Source organism: Saccostrea echinata, unplaced genomic scaffold, assembly GCF_033153115.1.
Source record: "Saccostrea echinata isolate AGI-Se365-2 ecotype Australia unplaced genomic scaffold, CSIRO_AGI_Sech_v1 ptg000064l, whole genome shotgun sequence".
In the NCBI taxonomy this organism is placed as follows: Eukaryota; Metazoa; Mollusca; class Bivalvia; order Ostreida; family Ostreidae; genus Saccostrea; species Saccostrea echinata.
This window is the reverse complement of record NW_026889813.1, coordinates 4,737,149-4,761,263: the sequence shown is the minus strand read 5'-3', so window position 1 is coordinate 4,761,263 and position 24,115 is coordinate 4,737,149. Positions and strand designations below refer to the sequence as shown.

The following is a 24,115-nucleotide window of genomic DNA, read 5'->3' as shown; positions in this document are numbered from 1 at the left end:
GGACTCTTCTCTCAATTTTTTTCTCTAGACATACACAATCATATTTGTCTATACGTTTGGGGGAAATATCGTTGATGCATATCATTATGTAGACAGCAATATGTTCGAAAGTAAAGAACATTTGTTTTATAGCTTAAATGCAAGATCACCGAGTCCATTTCTGGGGTAAAATGAACATTCCAATAAATATAAATGTTCAAGATCAAAATTTTAAAAAGGGCACATTACTCAGTCTGATCAAATAAACGATCTACATGCTTGAAATTCAGAAGTTTTGATTATTTTACTATAGAATGGATTTTCAATGTCCTGCTATTCATCTTATTCATTTTCCTGAGTAAAATGACGAGGAACACATGAGAGGGTATTAATTAAAATATACTTTTTACATAATTTTTTGTTAAACAGGGGTATACAGTGTTAAAATTATTTCATACCTGAGCAGTTAGATGGTTTAGAGAAAACACCATCAATACAAAGGCATTTGTACCCGTCACAATATGAGTTTTCGTCACATTTCATTCCTTGTCCGCATGTGCAACGTGCACCTGACCATCCATTCTTGCACATGCACTCCCCAGTGTCTTTGTCACATGACAAGGAATTACTACGGTCGCAAACACAATCGTCTTCACACTCTTTTCCATAAGTGAATGAAGGACAATCTTTTAAAAAGAAAATATTTACCAAATCTTGATTATCTATTCTCTTTTTTTTCTCCTTCTCTCTCTTACAAACCAAGAAACAATATTGGACAACTGATAAAACCAAATTAATTTCACCTAAATAGTTTTTGAGAAATAATATTAATATCAGAAATAACTTGGGTCACCTTTACAAAAAGAACTTAGACTAAGACAAAAAAAACTGAAATTGATTGCTTGATTGTTTGTTTGTTTGTTGTTTAACGTCCCTCTTGAGAATTTTTCACTCATATGGAGACGCCACCACTTGCCAGTGGAGGGCTGCACATTTTGACCTATACTCGGCACTCAAGGCCATTTAGCAGTGAGGGATCTTTGTCGTGCCAGCACCTACTGCGACACTCGCATGTGAGTTAAGGCAAGGTATAGGTGTTTCTATTTGCAAATGAGCTAATAAAAACTCATGAGAGGAATATTTATTAGTCAGAGAAAGTTTTGATTTATTTTCTTATGCATACTTAGTACCCACAATATGTAATAGCCAGTGCACATTATGAAGTCATATAATGACGTCACTGGATCTTACCTACTGGAGGTAATAAAACAAATCAACAAAACAGCTTCGGCTTAAGGGATTACCCTATTTATTTTTACATAAAAATTGTATAATGCTAAGAAAAATATTCTATAGATTAAGAAACTGCTGCACAAATCCTAGGCATTCTCTCATTTGATCGGAATTTGAGGAAACTCATACCGGACTGTACATTTTTACTCTTATTCAACTTAAAACTTTACAAATAGAAATTATACAACTGAGATGTTGATATTTGTGCAGGAATACAAGCAAACTTTGGAATATTTTGCTTCTAAATATACCTGGTTTCAGTTAAATAAAATAGAGCATGCCCTTGCGCCGAAACATTTTTGTTGATGTCCATTATAATCTTGCGTAGTAAAGAACAACGACGTCATAATGTGTACTGGCTATCTCATGTCGTGGGTACCAAGTTTGTATTAAACAATAAGTTTTAACTTTCTCCGTATAATTAAGAAATGAATTTAACTTTTGAAGATTCATGAGTACATGAACTACGACGCTTCACGCCGGCATATTTCATGAAGTGCGGTTGCTTGCATAAAAATTCTCTCTAATTTTCTTTGAGAAAGTTCAAAACCATCTTCAAATTAATGTTAAATAAAAAGTTATTTGCAAAATTAAATTTTGGTCTAAGTCTTAAGGTATGTTTATAAAATAGTGCCCTAATTCCCTGTTTTCAATGAAAACGAGAGAAATTACCATTTGAGCAAGATATACCAGCGTCTTCATAATGACCACAGCTACTGGGATTTTTTGTCCCAGAGCACGACTGAATAGCAGGTTCATCTCCGTTGCACCGTAGATTGCTTAAAAGAATCGATCCCGATCCCGATCCATAATAAGCAGATGTTTTTGCTTGAACAGCTCTCCTACAAAACGTAGAACAATATACAAGCTTAATTTGCTTATAAACTAGTATTTTAGTTTTTCTGTTGACTTCAATTCCTTTAAAATGATACGTTTGAACAACAAAAACATGTGACTCTTATTTTTTGCTTATTTTTAGTGAAAAGGTGTATTATGCTTCTTCGACAGAAAAAACAGCATCACAAGTTATTTTGAATTTACTATATACACTACTATAACACCTCTGAATACAAATTGTAGTAGTTAATGACCGAAATTAAAGAAAAATATTAATTTGTTATAAGCATCATTGGAGATTTGAAGAAGCGAATAATAAATCCCTAAAATATCCCTAAAAATATCCCTAAAAAGACATCGTTAGCTTTTGGTGCTTAACGACGTACAACACACTGGGGGAGGTAACTTGCGATTTCAATAAAATGTTTAACTTGACGTTATTTGACGTTAATTAAAATTAAGCGTCAAAATGACGATACGATCCCGATGTAATTAAGGAAAAATGAGATAAGAGGTTTTGATTGTGATTTCTATAGGAATACCGAATCCCATCTTTGATCATTTACGCATTTGCAATAACCCTCTCCCCTCCATAAAAATAAAGAAAAGACAGATTATCCCTTAAATTTCTTTAATTTACATTTAGTGAATTCTTTAAATTGTATATTATATACACAAAGCCATTTTTTAATCTGAAAATGGTAATGCTACATTGCTTTTTTTCCGTTACAATCGGCCATATATCATTAAATTTACCAGTCAGTCTTAATATTATCATACATTCAAATATATACTGTCAATCTTTTCAATTTTTAAATAAAAATTTAAAAAGACTTAACCAATATAGTTACCGTTTTCAGATACACTTTTTCCCTCCCCTTAGCTGAGTTATTCCTCCTGTTTTCTGAACAATTTTTTTTTTCACGAATACATTATTTTACAGTAAGTTCTAATGAACATAAGAACTGAAAGCCAAAGAATATACAAATGAAAGTAAAATTAATTCAACACATACATCCCATTGAGAAAATCCTTAACTGTAAATGAAATATATGGAAATAACGAACAGTATTCAAGCTCAAAAGTTCATTAAACAATACAAATCAGGAGCAGAGCAAACACGGACCTCTGAAAACATCAGAGGTGGGATCAGGTGCCATAGAGAAGTGAACACCCCCTGCCGACCGGGCACACCCGCCGTGTGCTCCTTGTCATGATCGGGAAATAACGGAAACATATGTCAACAATTTAGTGTGTAAATAATGGCCTAACAATTAGTATAAAAAAAAGGTCAGTCAGCATTTGACTTAATGATAGATTGTATTTGCTGACAAGGTCATTTTATCGACCATAGTACTTACGAAATGATGACTTTAAACGAGACTGCTGATATTCTTGTTTCATCAACTTGTTTGTAAATAGTTTCAGTTCGCATTTCCTCGAATAAAAACAAAACGATTGATACCATTGAAGATGACTCGGCACATGAATAATTTTAAAATTGATGAATAATTTACAATTTGATACAATTGAAGTTAATATGGACGAATACGTTATTTCAATTTTATTTATTGAAACAACAGAAGGATACAATACAAGGTGGGTGGGGTGCCCCATTCCTCTACTTTGAAATAATAAATAACCTATATATATTCTATTTTCATCATAGGAGAGTTATACATACATCACTGTTGGTTCACTTAAAAAAATCAAATTCAATGCAAGTAGAATTCATTTCATATAGAGGTGTGAAACTGAATTCTCGTAAGTGTGTACGGACTACAAACCGGACACGTCACACGTGTACATAAAATCCTTAGAAAATTAGTTTTACTAAATATAAAAATAAAATATTATATAAGAACAAAACATATAAGTGGTCAATAATTAATTTGCATACATGAATGAACGACTTATTACTTCAGGGATTCAATATACCAATCATATCTGCTGACATAATCGATGCTTTTCAAGCTCGAATGGCCTGCATTGCAGAGAAAAAAGGGGGTATTAAAATTTCAGAAATTGCTTATTCATTTTCATTTAAATGCAGAATTAAAGTTTAAAGTTTGTGATAAATATAATGTAAATTATATTTTTATAGTAAAAGACATTTTCCAGCTTGGAATTTTTATGCGTATTTGTAGAGATTCATTTTCGTCGCAAGTCTAAAAGACGCTGTGAGAAATGTAACTTACGGAGAGAAGGGGAAGGGGATTTTCCGTTATAAATTCAGAACGCGGCGTTTAAAAAAATAAAAAAAAAATATCAAGATTATTTTGAAAACCAGTTACACGAGGAAAATATTTTTTCCAAAATTAAACGATAAGTTTTTTCATTAAAAAAATATTTAATTTGAAAAACATGCATTTTTCAATGTTAAGATGAACCATAGTTTTAAATTCTTCAAAATTGTTTTTGTCGATGTGTACCTCTACAAAATTACTTTACTTCTGAGTTTAATAGTTAAACGAATGAGTCACCGAATTTTGACAGCTAGACTAACCTGACAATTTTGAAAATAAAGGATTTTATAGTTAGTCGATTGAAAAAAAGGGGGGTAACTTTTAGAACTTCCTGTCTAAATACGACTCAAACTATTTTGTCCAAAATGTGCATTCGCATTGTATATATGGTCAAGTATAAAATATACAAAAATTAGGAAAATTAAACGACAGGAAATTGGGGATGGGGGTGTTGTACATCCTTAAATATAGGGCTTTGTGACTTTTTTTCTATGAAAATTTATGCAAACTTTTGCCTACATTTTAATAATACATGTCTTACATGTTACAAAATTTTCAAATTACCCTGGCAAACATTGCTCAGGTTACTTATACAAATAAAACTCAATAACATACAGTACATGCATAATGTTGATTTTGAAAAAAAAATTAGTGTCAAGAAAATCTTTTTTGCAGTTTATGACTCGGCAAACCTCTTTATAGACAACAAATAGAATTTACTATTCCTTCACTCAAATATCAAGATAACTCTTATGATCTTTTATATGTTTCTCATATGAGATATCTCTTCACCCATTTATCGTACGAAAATAATAGAGGATAAATTTACTTACGTGGGTAGACCTAACTGTCGACAGGCTACTCTAGCATCCGATTCTCCGAAGCCGTCGTCACAAACTGTACCCCAGGATCCACCTTCATCCAATTTAATCTCTAGACGACCATTTGTCCGGTCGGTACCGTCTCTCAGTCGGATTATACTCGATGCATTAACTGAAGTTGTATGAACCATTTTACTGATCATTTTTTTTAAATGACTTCAACATATTAATAAGAAGAAATCAGATAAAAAGATAACTTAACCTACCACATACTACCCCTGCATCATCAGAGTGATCACATGAAGATCGAGTAAATTGACATTTTAACAAATCCTCTTCATCTCCTCTACAAGCAACCTTGTCCACGTGAATAGGACCAAGTCCTCTTCCAAACGCGGCATTCTTCATTGCAATGCCATATCTATAACATAGAGAAACAAATATTAAATATTTTTCTTACTTTACTTTAACCAGCCAAATGAAATACGGAGATAACCAAATTCAAAAATAAAATTATAATGTTTTAATTAAAGTAGGAGAAGATATTTTCAAGAAAGTAGAAGAAATGTAGAAAAGATGATAAAAGAAAAGCACAGATTTAGGAATTTTTTAAAGGGGGAAGTGTCTACTTCAGTCCCCAAAAAATATACAGCCCAGAAATCTCTTGAAAGGTATAAAAGAAATTAAAAACATTAATTGAAAAAAAAAAATAAAAAGTGAAAATAGGAGGTCCAAAGTCATTTTTTTAACTACTGTATTATGTACATTTAATAACACCGCAAATTCTAGGAGGAGAGGGTCAGGACCACCCCCCCCCCCCCCCCGGATCCTCGCATAAATGATTGTTATAAAAATTGTGAAACTACATTGTAAATTATTAACTGACTTTCCAAGCCCTAATTGCTTGCAAACAACTGTTGCGTCATTATCATCCCAGTTTCCGTCACAGACTGTGGACCATATGCCTTCAGTGACCACTTCTACTCTGCCCATGTTTGTTGAGTTTCCATTCACCAATCTAACGTCTGAAAAGTAATTTAAATTTCTTTTTTTCCAGTCGATCCAAGCAATTTAATGTGACTTTTCTAAGTAAGTTTCACTTAAAATGTAAAGGTTTCATTTTAAATGCATAGTTATTATGTTATGATATGATTTATACATGTAGCAAAATTTAATTTCATTCTCGATCTATAACAAATATTTAGAAAAACAAGTATTTGCTAAATGGAAAATGAAATTAACGACATACGCAAAGTAGTTCTGAACTTTATTTTTATATTCCCTAAATAATTTAATAGATACAATAACTGAGTGACCTTTGTGCAATTTTTTGATGTCTCGTAATGTTGTACACCTTTTCCGATTCAAATCCGGAGAAGTACGTGCTGAAACTTATTTCCTCTTAATTTTTCTTTAAAAAATGCAATGATTTTCATCATTTGATATATGTTCAAAATTCCTGAAAATGTATGCTGATTTTTTGTCTAAAAACATGTGATGATATTATGATTTTTAACTAAAAATATCTCGGAAAATTATAAGTGGGAAAGGTACATTGTAAAGTACATGTCCATGTACGTTGCGTATGTCCTTAAAAGAGCTTTGAATTATATAGTTACCATGGAGACAGGGTTTTCCATTGGCCTCACACTGACAGGCATCTCCGGTAAATCCGTTTTTACACAGACAAGCCCCGGTGGTTTTGTCACAAGACTGTGTGTGCATTCGGACACAGGCGCATTTGTCACAGTTGTGACCAAATGTCCAGTTTGAACAAACTAATAAGTCAAACATAAAACGTATATAATAGTTTTGCTTATAAATTTAATAAACTTAACTATTTTCCCACTTTCTTTTTAATGTTCATTCATCATTACCTATGCTTTATCGATATATAAAGTAACTGTTTCTCACCACAACTGGACCCTGCAACGATAATTCTGTCGATTGCAGTCCTCTCCTCCATTCTTATTTTAATCTGTATAATACAATATTTCATTGCACGAAAAATGCTTATATATTCGATTTGTTAATATTCAATTAGATTGATTGATTTCTGTTTTACGTCCCATCCCAGAATTTTTCAATCATATAGAGGTGTCATCATATACCAGTGAAGGGCTCCATAATTAGAAATTAACTTGGCGCTCAGGTCCATTGAGCAGTGAGGCATCTCATTGAATGACCCGCAACTTTCACTTCAAAGTGCCGAGGGCTTGGCAAAGGAACAGTTGCTACCTTTTTAATCTACTTAGGCCAGTCGCACCCAGGGTTTAAACCCATCACAAAGCGACAACTCTACCGACTGAGCTACCGTGCCGTCTATTCATTTAGAGGTGATACATATCTTTAAATTTTATCAGTCAATAATTATCTTTAACGATAAATTATTTATATACCTATGAAACTTTCATATAGGTTGCTCTTTCTTCTGTGTGAAAAAAAATAAATGTGTTCATATGAATGAAACACATTTATATAATAATGGAGAATGTTTAATTACTCCAAAAAAATGGAGAATTTCTCTGGAGGGAAAAATCAAGTCAGCTATTTTATATGTCTTTTTTCATTTATATTCTTGAAGTCCTACCTTATATATAGGTTTTGTTCCATTTATTTGCGTGTCTTTGGTTGTCCAGTTCTGCTGTGACCCAGACAAAACTGCTATAGAAGATTCCATGTACGAGTTGTCTATTGTAGAAATCCTTATTGATCCTCGACCATAAAGGAAGTAGTCAAAATAAAGACAAAACTGCTTTCCTGTATAAAAAGTGCAATTATTGGTGGGATTATAAAATATACACTTGATTAAGCATACATAGCTTAAAACTATTTCTTCTTTATCTATCTATCTATCTATCTATCTATCTATCTATGCACATGTATAAATTACATCTTTGTATAATTGGCCTGTCTATTAGAAACACACTTGGTATCATTTCTCAAAAGTAGTAAACATCGTTATGAAAAGGAGCTCTAAAATATCAAATGGGTGACCTATGGGCAATAAAGCTAACCTGAGTCACTATGACCCAGATGGTCCCATAATTATTTTTATGTAAAACTTTGAACTCATACTGTGACCGCACCCTTCCCCCGGGATGAATGATGATTTGAACAAACTTGAATCTACGTTACCCGAGGATGCTTCCATATAAATATGACTTATCAAGGCTTTGCTGTTCTTAAGAAGACTTTTCCTATAATACACTACCTGAGGATGCATCCATATAAGTATGACTTATCTTGGATTTGCTGTTCTAAAGAAGATGTTTTCCATACTATTATAAATAAAAATGAAATCGTTGCCCATTGTAGCACCACCATTTCCCAGTGTTTAAGACTTGAGGAAGCTTGAATCTTTACAACATGATATTGAATCCAGAAAGGCCACTTAGTTTACTGTCGCCCCATTGAGGATCGACGAAAGGGTCGATGGCGCAATAATCCCAAATTATCTCCTTGGGGGCATGGTTTGAACATACACGAACTTTCACTTACTTAGGTCCTTCGATATTTCTTTGTTTTTTCGAGATATTTCCTAGACGTTTGATCTTCAATTGTGGCCCCGCCCTCTCCCACCCTGATTTGAACAAACATGAATCTACTCTACCTGAGGATGCATCCTAATTAATCTTTTTATTATGACTTTGCTGTTCTTGAAAAAAATTAATGATTTCGTATAAAATTCTGTGTAACTTTGAACTCATGTGGCCCAGCCCTACCCTAGGGGTCATGATTTGAACATAACTGATTCTTCACAACCTTTGGATACTTCTATATCAATATAATTTAAATAGTTTGACTGTTCCTGAGAAGATTTTATTGCATTCCTTTATAAAATTTAACCCTGTTTAGGTCTTTGTGGCCCTACCCTATCCCAGTGGTCATGATTTGAACAAATTTGGAATCAATAATACCTGAGGATGCTCCTGTGAAAATATGAACAATCATCGCTTTGTTGTTCTTTAGATTGTTTTCAAAGGTTTTTTTCTTGTGTATTCCTACGTTCAATGTAAAATTTTGAACGTCCATTGTGGCCCCACCCTACTCAAGGGGTCATGTTTTGAACAAAGTTGAATCTACACTGTGTAATGAAATTTTCAATTTAGATTAAACCGTTTTTGCTGTGGTTCTTGAGAAGAAGGTTTTTAAAAGATGCAACAAAATTTTCACTTATTCTTCATCATTAACCTTGAACGAGGGTGTGGCCCTTTCATTTGAACAAGGTTAATCCCCTTGCCAAAAGATGCTTTGTGGCCAGTTTGGATGAAACTGGACAAGTGGTTCTAGAGAAAAAGTCGAAAATATGATGTGTACATACAGACTGAACAGATAGGCGGACAAAAACCGGCTCAGATGAGCTCAAAATAGTGTCACTAAATAATATTCTGAACTCCATTTTTTGATGTCTAAGAGGGATTCAATACTTTAAAAATAAATAATTGAGAGTCTCAGTAACTTCTGAGAGGGTAATTATTTTGGGGCCATAGTATTTTTAGCCCCCTGCCTTTTAACAATTCATATTGAATGGAGTTGCATATTTGGCATCCATGAAACAGAACTACCACTTCCATCCACTCTATCCCCGATTCTAAACAAATACCCTAAAACAATCATTAAGGGGACTATTAAATCAATATTTTACTATGAAAATTATAATCCTGAGTCAAATGATATACAGAGAGAAGATTGCAGATATATGTTTTCTTAATATAATCAGATGAAGACACTTACGTTTTATATTTAAAGTTATATTCATTTCAGTAAAAAAATTGTCAGCTGACAAGTAATAAGGTTTTGAATCCAGGTAGAGGTAATATATGTCATCAGTTCCTGTGCTTGGTCTCCAGCCGTAATTTGATACATACTGTTAAAAGAAAATGTAGAATACCTAACAGGAAATTCTATTCTTGTGAATTTAAAAAAGATACATTAAGCAATAAGAAGATGGACAAAATGCAACAAATTGCTTACTGTGTGACAAATATGAAAATGGAAAAAAAATCAATTTCAATTATGACAGTTTGTTTTTCTATAATTAATTGAACATAAACGTATACTTTATGTAAAATATCAACAAATCGCATATCATATATGAAATAGCATACAAAGAGAGCAAAATTATTAATTCTTTTTACTATAACACATTTTTTTCATATATACATGTAGGTGTGTCTTAGCACTATTGCTTTGAAAGATTAAATTTGAGCTTGATTATTATTCGTTATCTCCATATTTCTTTCAAAGTATGCGCAAAATATACATTCTTCAGTTAACAAAAACATGAAGCAAAGATCTATTTTAACTTAAAATCTAACTTTTATGACATAACATTCCTATCTTTCAATCTTTCAAAGAAATATTTATCCATTGAGTCCATTTAGTCAAGGGTCATATCAAAAACCGGATTTAAATACATGTACCGCTGTTCATTATCAGCGAAATAGCGTATCGGTTCACGTATAAGTCTCGAATCAGAAATAATTCTCAGGATTTTTATTGCTTAGGTTCGAACCCTTAGAATATCACATGTCTTTTAAATTATAAAATGATTTCTGACCAAAAAAATTCCGCAGAAATGTTTTGTTTGTCATAATCTCATACATCTCAAAGATAAAAACTCTACTCTAAACACAAAATTTACAAAATGAATATTACTTTTATACATTTAAAGCTATAAGAAGTTTACGAAACAAAATGCATCTTAATATTTTATTAGAAATTCGAGCAACATTAATTAATTCATTCTTTGTTTGAAAAAGTTCATAAGATTATTATTTCTCCCCCTTAAATATATTGTAAAATACAGCAAAAACTTTCATATGATATCACATATGTTTTCAATATTTCGTAAATACTTTTTATGATATTAATTTTTCAATTATATATCATCTTTCTCTATGAATTAATCAACACCAGTTCACATAAATTAATTTCACGATTAATACTTAAATCCCTCTTTTATTCCTTAAACAGTACAAACGATAACAATAATTTCCTTCGTCAAATCTATGAATGATTTCAATTTTACGTTTATTCAATATTCACTATTTTTATGCTTTTTTTTTTATTTCAAAACTTGCTGCGAAGTTTGAAAACAAAGCCAAAAAAGGTGAATTACATAAACAATTTTCTTTGAGTAAACTGGTAATTTTAGAAATTTCATAAGTTTATATTAGGCGTATGAATAGAAAGGATGACTGCACTTAAGGACATGCAAAACTTGAGACAAAATAAACTTTTAAAACAAGCTTCTTTTTTTTTAATTTAATTGCAAGAGTGATCAACATCTAATATACAACTTTACGTAATTACATTAGATAAAAGAGTGTATTTACGAAGTACGAATCTGTTTTCAAAGGCGGGGTCATCACAATGTCGTGAATCTCCATACGATAATGAAGATGCCCACTTTTTACTGACTTTATACATAGTCAGCGCATGTTTGTTTATTGTTCTCCTTTTTCAGATTAGTTTATATTAGTTTAAACGGAGTTAATAATCAACAAACATGCGCTCATGGTTTAAAATAGAAAAAAAACTGCTTCTCCTTACATTCGTTCTCTCTGTTGTAACCAAGGGCTGTGACATGTTTACTATTACAATCACCACGTGATTTCTTGCCCCATGTTACTCTGTGAATACTAAATTCCGTCTTGTGACTTGCAAAGAAACATGTTTTTGCTTACTAGGGCACTGTGCTCGAACAAGTTTTCTTGACAATTATTGATTTAAAATATCTTTTACTTATATGGATCTGCTTATATTGTTAATTTCATTTATAACCTTTGTAAATAGTGCATTTATGCAATACAAAATAAAGAGGAAGATGGAAAAAAAAAGAGAATGATCTCGTATTTGTTTTTTATACATGTCGATGTTATTTATCTCGTCTAATTTTAGACACGATCTTGCCAGGTTAGCTCCATCTCTCATGCATACCTAATGTTTAATCAAGGGCAGATGAGTTCTTTATATTTAGAAAGAAGTAGGGACAAAAACATATTTTATCGTATCACAGTTTAAAAGCATTTTTGGATTTAAATTTGGTGCCAAATTGACAGAATTCTTTAGTAAATATACAAAAGTGAAAATAGATTAAGAGACTAAAGCAACAGGAACAACCGAAAAAGACCCAAAACTCAGTGTTGAGTGCAGTCATCCCTTAGTGAGGATTAATTTCAGAAGTTCCAGCGTACGTATTAAGATCATTAAAATTGAATATCTCAAACAATTCATTATGCATTGAAAGTTACAGTTGTTATCTAGACATCAATAAATCGAAAAATCACTTATCATTAAAATTTGATATTTATTTCTTTATAGACTGAATCGCTAATTTTGCATTTTGGCTAAAAATTTCACTTATCTTTTGGTTAGAAGAGTAAAAAAGAGAAAAAAAACGCATACAAAGGCGAATATATTTACGTTGTGAAAAAATGAATTTGATTTTTTTTTCTGCCAGGAAATTGTATTATTTAAAATCATGTGAATTTTGAAATATTTTTCTTTTCTTATAGGTTTTCAAACACCAATTTAAATCTTCAAAAGGTATTTTACCGTTGGAAAATAAAAAGTCCCTCTGTATATGTCCTTAAACAGAAAGAACAATAAAAAGTTATTTTCTTGATCAAATTTAATTTGATTTTGACTTAATACGTACATTAATTTAATTATTAGTTTTTTTTTAATATAAATATATTAGATTCATTAGATTTCTTTAGACAAGATCGCAAGATGCTAACAAAAGTATAAAAATGTATATATATATATATATATATATATATATATATATATATATATATATATATATATATATATATATATATATATATATACATACATATATATATATATATATATATATATATATATATATATATATATATATATATATATATATATATATATACATATTTCTGAATGAATTATAGTGAATTATATTTGCAATGCACACTACAAAAAATGCATTTGATCTTTTTTGAAAAAAAAGATTTATATCATTTTAAATCATGTTAATAATTTTGAAATAATATATAACAATAAACATTATTCTCTTATCAAATTTCTGTGTGATTTTGACTATATACTATGTTTCTATAAAATTTTTTAAAAGGCATATAATTTATCTGAGAGAATTATATTTACAATGCACATTACAAAAATTGCATTTAATCTTCTATGAAATAAAAATTCATTTTTTAAATCATGTTAATTTTCAAAAATAAATCTTTCTTTAAAGGTTATTCAAAACCAGTAAATGTCTTTTAAAGCCATTTTACCGTTGGAAATAAAAAGCTTCCTCTGTCCTAAAACGGTAAAAACAATAGTTATTTTCTTTATCAAATGTATGTATAATTGTTACTTTACAATTCTTCAATTTTTAGCATTGTTTAAAACAACTTTATAAGATTCTTTTCCAAGTTCTGATAAAATTTAAAAAGGACTTAAAATTTATCTGTGTGAATAATATTCACAATGCACATTACAAAAAATGCATTTAATCTTCTTTGAAATACAAATTTGTATTATTTTAAATCATGTTAATTTAAAAAAAATCTTTTCTTTAATCCAAAACCAGTTGATGTTATCAAAAGCTATTTTACCATACGAAATATATATCTTCCTCTGTCCTAAAACAGTAAAACAATAAACAATTATTTCTTTTATCAAATTTATGTGTGTTTTTGATTTTACAATTACTTAACTTTTAGGATGTTTAAAATAATTTTTTTAGATTCTTTTTGCAAGTTCTGATAAAATTTAAAAAGGGTATAAAATTTATCTGAGTGAAATATATTCACAATGCACATTACAAAACTTGCATTTAATCTTCCTTGAAATACAAATTTATATTACTTTAAATCATGTTAATTTTCAAAAAAAAAAAAAAAAAAAAAAAAAAAATCTTTTTTTAATCCAAACCAGTCTATGTCTTCAAAAGCTATTTTACCATTGGAAATATAAAGCTTCCTCTGTCCTAAAACAGTACAACAATAAACAGTTATTTCTTCTATTAAATTTATGTGGGATTTTGACTTTACAATTATTCAACTTTTAGGATGTTTAAAATAACTTTAAGATTCGTCCATTTCGCAAGTTGCTCATCTTCGCTAGCCAAGGGTTTCTGATACGCTACTCTCCTCATAAGCCCTTGGCATACGGTGTTAAAAAAAGTTGGGATTTTTTTCTCAAGTTGTGATTGGAGTTGATCGACATCGTTTGACCAATCAGCAATTGTTTTTTGTAAATGACGATATTTGCGTTCGGGATATATCTTGACTCTTTAATATCGGGAATGAAAAATGCAAGTAAGCAACGATCCGTAAGATAACATGTCATTCTATGAATAGTTATATGGTGTCATCCAATATCCTAATCTACGTGCAAAGTATGAGATTAAGAATCTATACTGAAGGTGTAGATTTGCATTTTAACATGTTTAAATAACAAATTAACATAATTCATTACCTTCTTGTTAATTATTCTTTAAGAACATTATTTTTTTAAATACGCTTTTTATTTCTGTCGATGACGCAATCTGTGCGTAACCTGGTAAGAATCGTGATCACGTGACGAAAACAATCCCGTCTTTGTCAGCACCGTATGCCAAGGGTTTATGAGGAGGGTAGCGTATCAGAAACCCTTGGCTAGCGAAGATGCAAGTTGCTAAAAAGAGTGAAAAAAGGGTTGGATTTATCGGAGTAAATTATATATACAATGCACATTATAAAATATGCATTAGATGTTCTTTTAAATAAAATTAAATATTTTGGATATAATTTTTCATTCTTCTCACTATTTCAAATTTTAGGCCATTTTACTGTTCGAATTGCAGAATGAAACAGTCAAAATAGATTTATGATAATTTTTCAACCCAGCTTTAAGTGATTCAAACATTTCCAACGTTACGTTCTTAAATATAGTTTATTGATATTCGTTTTTCATTTGTAAACATGCATTATTAACAAGAAGCTCAAGTAACTACGGTCCTGCAGTTCTTAATTAGCAGATTTCCTCCTCTCTGAAAACCTAAGTAAAATTTTGAGCACATCTAATGGTCAAACCTTACCCCTTATAGTCATGATTTGAGCAAATTTGAATCTACACTACTAATAATGGTTCTGTTTTTCTTGAGTACTATATCTAGATCTTTCTTTTTTTTCTAAATAATAAATCCTGCATATTACTTTGTAAAACTTTGATCTCTCATTGTGGCGCAATACTACAGTAGGAGTCATGATTTGAACAATATTTTGAATTAACACTTTCTTAGGATGCTTCAAGATAAATTTGATTAATCATGGCTTTGCTGCTCTTGAGGAAAAAATTTTAAAGACTTTTTTCTATGTATTCCTAAATAAAACGTTTGGCGTCTCATGTGTTCCCGTTCAACCTTCACGGTCAAGATTCTATACTACATAAGGATGCTTCCAATTAAAAACGACTCATAATAAGTTTGTTGTTCTTGAGAAGAATATTTAATTAGTTTTCCAATGTAAAACTCTAATCGGCCATTCTGGCTGCATCCTACTCCCGGGGTCATGATTTAAACAAGTCAATAACACCTGCATTTTTACCTGGAGGATGCATCCATGATGTCTTAACATTTATTTGCTGTTATTGAGAAGAATATCTTAAAGATTTTTCATATATTGTATTGTAGCCCCGTCCCATCCTCGGGGGGCAATTATTTGAACAAATTTGAATCTACACTGCCCGAGGATGCTTCCATAAAAATATGATTAATCATGCATTTGCTGTTCTTGAGAACAAAGATTTTTAAAAGATTTTTTCCTGAATATTCATCTGAATTTTTTGATTGCCTAATGTAACCATACTTTAACACTGGGTGAGGGGAGATTGGGGCATGGTTTGAATAAAATTAAAACTATACTATAAGAGAATGCTTCCATATTACTATGATTAATTATGGCTTTGCATTCTTGAGAAGAACATTTTTTCATACATATTCCTTTGTAAAATATCTTTTCTAGATCAATGTTATTGAGATTTTTAAAAATTTAAAGGATATTTTATTATTTTATAATTATCGCCTTATTAAAGTCGCTTGGTCCGATTAAGACTCATATTTTTCTTACACAATAAATCTACATGTGGACATAGAATATATATAAAATAAATCATGAGTCTGTTTTTCCCCGGTTAACAACAGTATTTAGGAGAAAAATCTCAGTCCAAAACCATGTTCACAAAACAAACAAGCTATGGATATATAAATGGGTGAGACCACATGACTTCCAAGAATGTAAAACAAACCCTGAGGTGAGAAACACTTGAAATTACCGTTTGACATAATTGTATCGTTCATAATTGCAGTTCAACCCTGGCAATTAATTCCCTCAAGTACCCACCTATTGTGTTTTCCTATGTAAATATACGCTGCTTTCGTAATTTAATTTATTTTTTTTTTTACCAATTCGGATTTGTGTTTTTTTAACGCTCAGATTTTGGACTACCACGTGCTCTTTGACTTCAATCGTGCGATTTATTTACAAAGCCACTGAACATGAGCAAGCTTTGCATTCTCTCTATTTTTTGTGTGAACCAACAAAAATTACTTTTTTAAACTTCAATATATTAGGCCATAAAAAATTAATTAATAGTTTCTCAGGCCAAAAATTTCAAAATTCAATGCGGCAGGCAGGGATTTTTTTTTTCTTTTTAAAGCAGCTATCTTTTTCTCATGTCAGTCGTTCAATAAAATGATGATATTAACTGATTCTCACTTTTTTGTTCTCTTAATATACTAATTATAATGTACTCAACTTTAAATTATGTTATTCTAAATATTTCTTTAAAAGTTAATTAATAAAGGACTGTATAGACTTGAAGAATATTGTTTATCTAATAAAAACGTCTATCTATTATTGTTATAAAAAGGGAAATAACTCAATTTTCTTTTTCAACTTGGAAAAATATAAAATTGAGTTATTTCCCTTTTCAAAATGTCAATAAAATTGATCAATACGGCCGTTTTTGACCTGATGCGGCGGTGCCTGAGAAACTATTGATTAATTTTTTTTTGGCCTTAATACCTTTTAAAATAACAAATGCTGAAAATATATTTCTAAGAAATTGGAATCTTTCTGGTAAGAATAATTTTCACAAACAAACAGAAATATATATATTTTTTTAATCATAACATTGGGACCAAGCGACTTTTAAAAAGGGTGTCTATTCCATTGAGAAAAAAAAATCCCCTTTACCCTGGGATGCTTTGTGGCAAGTGTGGTTGAAATTGGCCTATTGATACTTGAGAAGAAGATTTTTCTTTTTTTCTTTTGGGAAAGAAAATACTGATCTTCTTGATAACTAAAAATAGCATTTATTACTAGATTCTACAAACAACTGAAATACACTTACAGAGTTTCGGTACAAACGTGAATTTGACGTTTCAATGCTGCACGTGTCTTTCCATGAATACTTTTCAAAAGAGCAAAAGAATATGACGTCAGAAAAATCTATAAAAAAAAATAAATAATATTAATAATAATAAGGCATCAATGTGAAATAAAAAATGTAAGAGAGAGAGAGAGAGAGAGATGATACGGGCAACTAACACAAGTGGACTGAATTTTTCAGGAAATGACCATTTTACGTACATCTAGAACTGGTCATATTTGGAGTGATAAAAATTTTCACATTTGGCCAGCATCATTTAATTATTAATATATTAATTCAGTTATAATTAAGGTTAGCATATGAAATTTTATAATAGTGAATCTTTTCTTTGGAATTTATTGCTTTTGTACAAATAATATTTCTTTGATTAACATTGGTAAAAAATATTCATTCGAATATGATTATAACAAGGATTTCTCTTAAACATCTACGAATCATAAACAAAGTATATAGGAGTGATACTATGGGGAAAATATAGCACAGATTTGGCAAATGGTAATTTCTTGGTTATTTTTGTTTGGAAATTTAACCTGCATGTAAAGAATATCAGAGACTAGCATGTTAGTGGACAACTCATGAATCATTTAATCTGCGTAAACACAATTTTGTAAGATAATTCAACAAGAGGCCCAAGGGACACATAGCTCACCTAAGCGCTGTGGCTAGGAAAAAAGCAAAAATCAGTTCAGTATTGAAAAGCTTTAATGCATAAGTGGTCCCGACCTACCCCCTAAAAAGGAACGGGTGGGGGTGTATGATTTGAACAAAATTGAATCTACACTAATTAAAAATGCTTACATATTTCTTTGTCTGTGACTTTTTTCCCTACAAATTTGAACTTTCATTATGGTCCTACCCTACCCCCAGGGGTCATGGTTTGAACAATTCTGAATCTACTCTATCTGAGGATGCTTCCATATAATTATGACCAATCATAGCTTTGCTGTTCTCGAGAAGAAGATTTTTTAAAAAAAATTCCCTATGTATCCGTACGCATAACTTTAATCATCAATTGTGGCCCCACCCTATCCCCAGGGGGGTCATGGTTTTTTTTTTTCAAACATGAATCTACACTACCTTAGGATATATCCAAATAGTTAATAACCAATCATGGCTTTGCAGTTCTTGAGAAGATTTCGTCTATATATTCCTATGTAAAACTTTGATTGTCCATTGTGACCCCACCCTACCCCCGGGGGACATGATTTGAACAAATTTGAATCTACACCACCTGAGGATGGTTCCATATAAATATGACCAATCATGGCTTTGCTGTTCTTGAGAAGAAGATTTAAAAAAAAAAAAATCCCTATATACTCCTTTGTAAAACTTTGATTGTCCATTGTGACCCGACCCTACCCCAGGGGGTCATGATTTGAACAAACTTGAATCTACGCCACCTGAAAATGCTTCCACATAAATATGACCAATCATGGCTTTGCTGTTCTTGAGAAGAATTTTAATTTTTTTCCGATATATTCCTATGTAAAACTTTGATCGTTCATTGTGGCCCCACCCTAACCCCGGGGGTCATGATTTGAACAAATCTGAATCTACACCACTTGAGGATGCTTCCATATAACTATGACCAATCATGGCTTTGCTGTTCTTGAGAAGAAGATTTTTAAAGATTTTTGCTATATAATCCTATGTAAAACTTGGATCGTCCACTGTGGCCCAACCCTACCCCTGGGAGTCATGATTTGAACAAACTTGAATCTACACTACCTGAAAATGATTCCACATGAGTTTCATCTTTCCTGGTCCACTGGTTGTTGAGAAGAAGATTTTTAAAAGATTCCATTAATTTTTCACTAATCTATAATTATCTCCCCTTGGAAGAGGGCTTGGCCCTTCATTTGAACACACTTGAATCCCCTTTACCCAAGAATACTCTGTGCCAAGTTTGGTTGAAATTGGCCAAGTAGTTCTAGGGAGGAAGATGACAATGTGAAAAGTTTACAGCGACAACAACGGCGACGGCAACGCCGACAGACAACGGACAAATTTTGATCAGAAAAGCTCACTTGAGCCTTCGGCTCAGGTGAGCGAAAAATGTACAATGAACAGAAAAAAAATAATCAAAAAACGAACTCACATAATTTTTGAAAATGCAATTCATGACAGAGACATAAATCCAAAAGATTAAATATATGTACTCGTTTTATCATATGTGACTTGTAATGTGTTGGTGATAATTATTTCCTTTACTTTAATTCTCAAAATATAATTTTAAATACCTGAACAAGATGCCGAATGATTGAAGGATCCTTCTTTGCAGATGCACCTGTCAAGTTTACATTTAGAAGACGATCCCGAGCATGGAGCTGTAGATATATGACAGCTACAATCGTCCCCTGTAAAACCGTCACGACAAGAACAGGTTCCGTCTCTAAAATCACACCCAGTACTAGTGTCCCTGTCACAGTCACATGTCTCTGAACAGTCTTTAGAATATCTCCATTTTGGGCACTCTAAAATTAAACATGTTAAATATGGTGAACTCTCTTTAGGAACTTCCAAATTTTCACCACCAATACCTCTTTAAAAAGGTCTGAAATTGAATGAAAAGAAAATTACTTCTTGCACGGAACAAATGCGATTACGTCTCATTAAAAAGAAATGTAAAATAAAAAACAAAATCCAAGACTAATTACTTTGTATCTATCTTAAGTATGAAAGTCTGAGAGAACATCCATTATGGAATCAAAACCCTACGACATGGATACATTTGATTCTCCTCAACATACGGTTTTTTTTTTCCAAAGTAATGTCATTTTAGCAGATTGGGGTGTAATCTGTCGGACTTAAAGGGTATTAAGCTAATCCTTAGAATATCAACAAATCCTTCTCCTAAGAAATGCGAACCTTGAATAAAAACATAAGAAAACTATATATGTGTAAGAAAAACATTACCATGTAAAATAACAATATATTATGTCAATAGGGTCATGACTTGTTGAATTATTCAAAATATGAAGATGCTGCCATTAAAATAGATGTATTCATATTTTTTTTTTCATTTTTGTTTATAGGGGCCACCAAAGGTTACTATGAAAGCTTACCTCCTAGTGTAGCCCTGTCCATGTGTTCAATTTATTCATAACTGAAAATCACATTTATGTAAATCATATACGGTATCAATTTTGATGCACCAGATGCGCATTTCGACAAATAATGTCTCTTCCGTGATGCAATGATTTATCTGTGTCTTTGTTCGTTAAAAATTAAAGGATTTATTTCTTTAATGAAATCATGAGAAAATTTGATTGTTGCATCAAAGGAGACCAATATTTAAGCTTATCTCAAATTTTCTTCATAATTTCATAACAATGTTTGCACAAAAATGTACGAAGGTTTCCTGTGCACAAGTTACAAAGTTAAACCATACACCCTACTGTGATACACTTCTACTCAAAGGGAGAAAATTCAAGCAAAACATGAAAATTAAATGCTCATATGGATTTGAAAACGTTTTTTTTTTTTATCTAGTGTAAATGTAAACCTCATTCGTGCCCCATTTAAACCTTTATGACCATTACTGAAATGGTTTAAGGTAGTACACAACACGAATTTTTTTTTATGCAATTTTTTTCCAAATTTGTTTTTTAACCTTTATATATTGTTCAAAGACGCACAACCCCTCTTCATATGTATAATTTCAAAAAAAAAAAAAAAAAAAAAAAAAACACGTACAGATTTTTACACATATAATTTGAAATATGGCCCATCAGATCCCTGGAAGATAATCGTGAATTCAGATTGTGCTTTACCTAAACATTACCATTAGAAACAATACACATGTTTAAGATGGTGTTTGTAATAATAAGCTTTTTTGTTTACTCAATTTCATTAAAAATTACTGATATCAGTATATTTGAGCACGTAATGATATGACAATGGAAAACATACAGGCCTTGTGTGCTCAAAGTACGAAGAGGATTAAGTAAGTAAATAATGGAATAGCTTGGGAATGTCACATTCACATAAAAAAATTAATATGCTACACAAGAAGATCTCCTCAAAGAAAAACATAGGTAATCAAAGATTACGAAGCTCACCTCGACGAATGTTATCAGTAAAAGTAATGCAAATCTCACATCATATTTTCTTTATAGTTAGTGTGCATCCTGAAACAATATTCATGCAAGTTCTGTGTAAGTAAGTCTTACAGTTCGTTGGGAATTCACCTGTTCCAAAAACTTAAACCTGTTCACTAATCAAGAAAAAGTCTTTCATTTCCTACATCCGAAGCAAGTCTGGAATGCACCATCTATGCAAGTTAAATCATAACAGACCATATAATTATAGAGCTACTCCAAACACATTGTCATGGTTACTCATTTGGAAAATGTAGGTCAGATCCAGCATCCGAAGCAAGTCTGGTAGTGCCCATCCCTAGATACATCATCCATGCAAGTTTGGTCCAGGTAGGGCTTATAGTTACTTGGGAATGGACATGCTCCAGAAACTTGAACCTGGTCACTCATCTGGAAAATGTAGGTCAGATCCAGCATCCGAAGCAAGTCTGGTAGTGTCCATCCCTAGATGCATCATCCATGCAAGTTTGGTTCAGATAAGGCTTATAGTTACTTTGGAATGGACATGCTCCAAAAACTTTAACCTGGTCACTCATCTGGAAAATGTAGGTAAGATCCAGCATCCGAAGCAAGTCTGATAGTTTCCATCCCTAGATGCATCATCCATATAAGTTTGGTCCAGGTAGGGCTTATATTTACTTGGGAATGGACCTGCTCCAAAAACTTTAACCTGAACACTCATCTGGAAAATATATGTCTGATCCAGCATCCGAAGCAAGTCTGGGAGTGTCTATCCCTAGATGCATCATCCATGCAAGTTTAGTCCAGGAAGGGTTTTTTACTACTTGGGAATGGACCTGCTCCAAAAACTTAAACCTGGTCACTCATCTGGAAAATGTAAGTCAGATCCAGCATCTGAAGCAAGTCTGGGAATGTCCATCCCTAGATGGATCATCCATGCAAGTTTGGTCCAGGTAGGGCTTATAGTTACTTGGGAATAGACTTGCTCCCAAAACTTTAACCGGGACGCCGACGCTAACGCCGATGCCAACGCCGGGGGTATAGCATAAGCTCATTTCGACTTCGTCGAGGTGAGCTAAAAATTACAAAAAATCTACAAAATGATTGAAAGAGAACAAAGGTTTAAATGTGTCAAAATGAGAAATTTAATCCTTGGGTTTTAGATATTTAAGTATAAGTAATTCCCTAATATCACTGCTTTGCAGGAAAAACAGTTTTCCCTTACACATAAAGATCTTTCTTTAAAGAGGAAATACAAAATTCACAAACACTCATAAAGCTCAAAAGTCCATTTAAACCTTACAAATTTTTGCAGAACAGAGAGGACTTCAAACATCAGATGTAAAATGTGAGACTGACCACCACAGTGGACGACTGGACTGTACGAGCAGGAGGAGCCAGTTCTTGAAGGACATTCCGACAGCATATCCTCTGTTCCTATACAACTGACCGATTTCCTGGTATATCCATACCTCTTATACTTTGATGTTGAATATACAACTTCCCTGAAAGAATGACATTTTCCATTAAATAATAAGATGCGTTCACAGTAAAATAGATCTTTGGCAAAACAAAATTAAATACTGCCAACCTTCACGTGGATTTACTTTGAGCTGTATTCATATACTAATCAAAACCTCTGACTCTCCAGTCTAATGAGAACTACATGTATCAATGTTGTTAAGCATTTTGTCATATAACTGGAAATCATATCTAAAGATTGTTTTTAAACAACTAATATGTATTAAATTTTTCATTGTATTATAGTCATTTATTTCGATCTTTATTAATTGATATTGGTTGAATTACTGATGGAATTAAAGGAACAGCCTTAGTCATCAAACGATCAACCCGTGAGACCAGATTTCTCATATGCGCAAGCATGTAACGATCTTGACGAGCAGTAGTTACCCGACGTTTGACTGTTGACTATTCAAGTCTGTTTCACTTCCGGACACATGAAACTTCCGGTAAGATCACACTGACACATTGATTGTCACGAATGTAATTTTGATTAGTATATGTACAGTGATTTGTCCCTTTAAAATTGTATGTACAAAGTGAATAAAAGTGAAATAGGGATCATATGAAGCTACATATGACGCTTCATTTGCAATACACTCAAAAATCTGTTTTGAATTTTCAGATTCTAATATACGTACGTGCTTAGGTTAAGATGACGGCAGATAACAATAGCATTGTCTTTCAAATTGTTATTACAGATACCATCCCATCCATCACCTTCGAAGACTTGCACCAGTTTGTCCGGATCTAAGCGCACATTGTCTGTGAGAAAAGGATATATAATTGTCATCACATCATAAAAAATTACATTTTACATCCAGTTTGATACTTATAAGCTTTTGACCTTACCTTGGAACATAACATGAAACTATATTAGCTATGAAAACTGTGTACGTTTAAGTGTATATGCAAATGAATTATCAAA

At 31.8% G+C, this 24,115-nt stretch overlaps 1 protein-coding gene across 1 annotated transcript in view; it reads right to left on the bottom strand.

The window, feature by feature from the left end:
- The window catches only part of LOC133175688 (uncharacterized), a 113,056-nt gene that overhangs the window by 16,660 nt on the left and 72,281 nt on the right, over positions 1–24,115 (bottom strand). The window contains exons 28-40 of the mRNA XM_061310797.1: positions 23,829–23,952; positions 23,026–23,171; positions 19,846–20,079; positions 17,567–17,664; positions 9,914–10,046; positions 7,767–7,936; positions 7,091–7,154; positions 6,796–6,954; positions 6,063–6,201; positions 5,443–5,597; positions 5,189–5,348; positions 1,945–2,114; positions 438–665 (exon numbers count right to left, since the gene is read on the bottom strand). Of these exons, the coding sequence (XP_061166781.1) occupies positions 438–665; positions 1,945–2,114; positions 5,189–5,348; positions 5,443–5,597; positions 6,063–6,201; positions 6,796–6,954; positions 7,091–7,154; positions 7,767–7,936; positions 9,914–10,046; positions 17,567–17,664; positions 19,846–20,079; positions 23,026–23,171; positions 23,829–23,952 (1,980 nt within the window). The remainder of the gene's footprint in view (positions 1–437; positions 666–1,944; positions 2,115–5,188; positions 5,349–5,442; positions 5,598–6,062; positions 6,202–6,795; positions 6,955–7,090; positions 7,155–7,766; positions 7,937–9,913; positions 10,047–17,566; positions 17,665–19,845; positions 20,080–23,025; positions 23,172–23,828; positions 23,953–24,115) is intronic.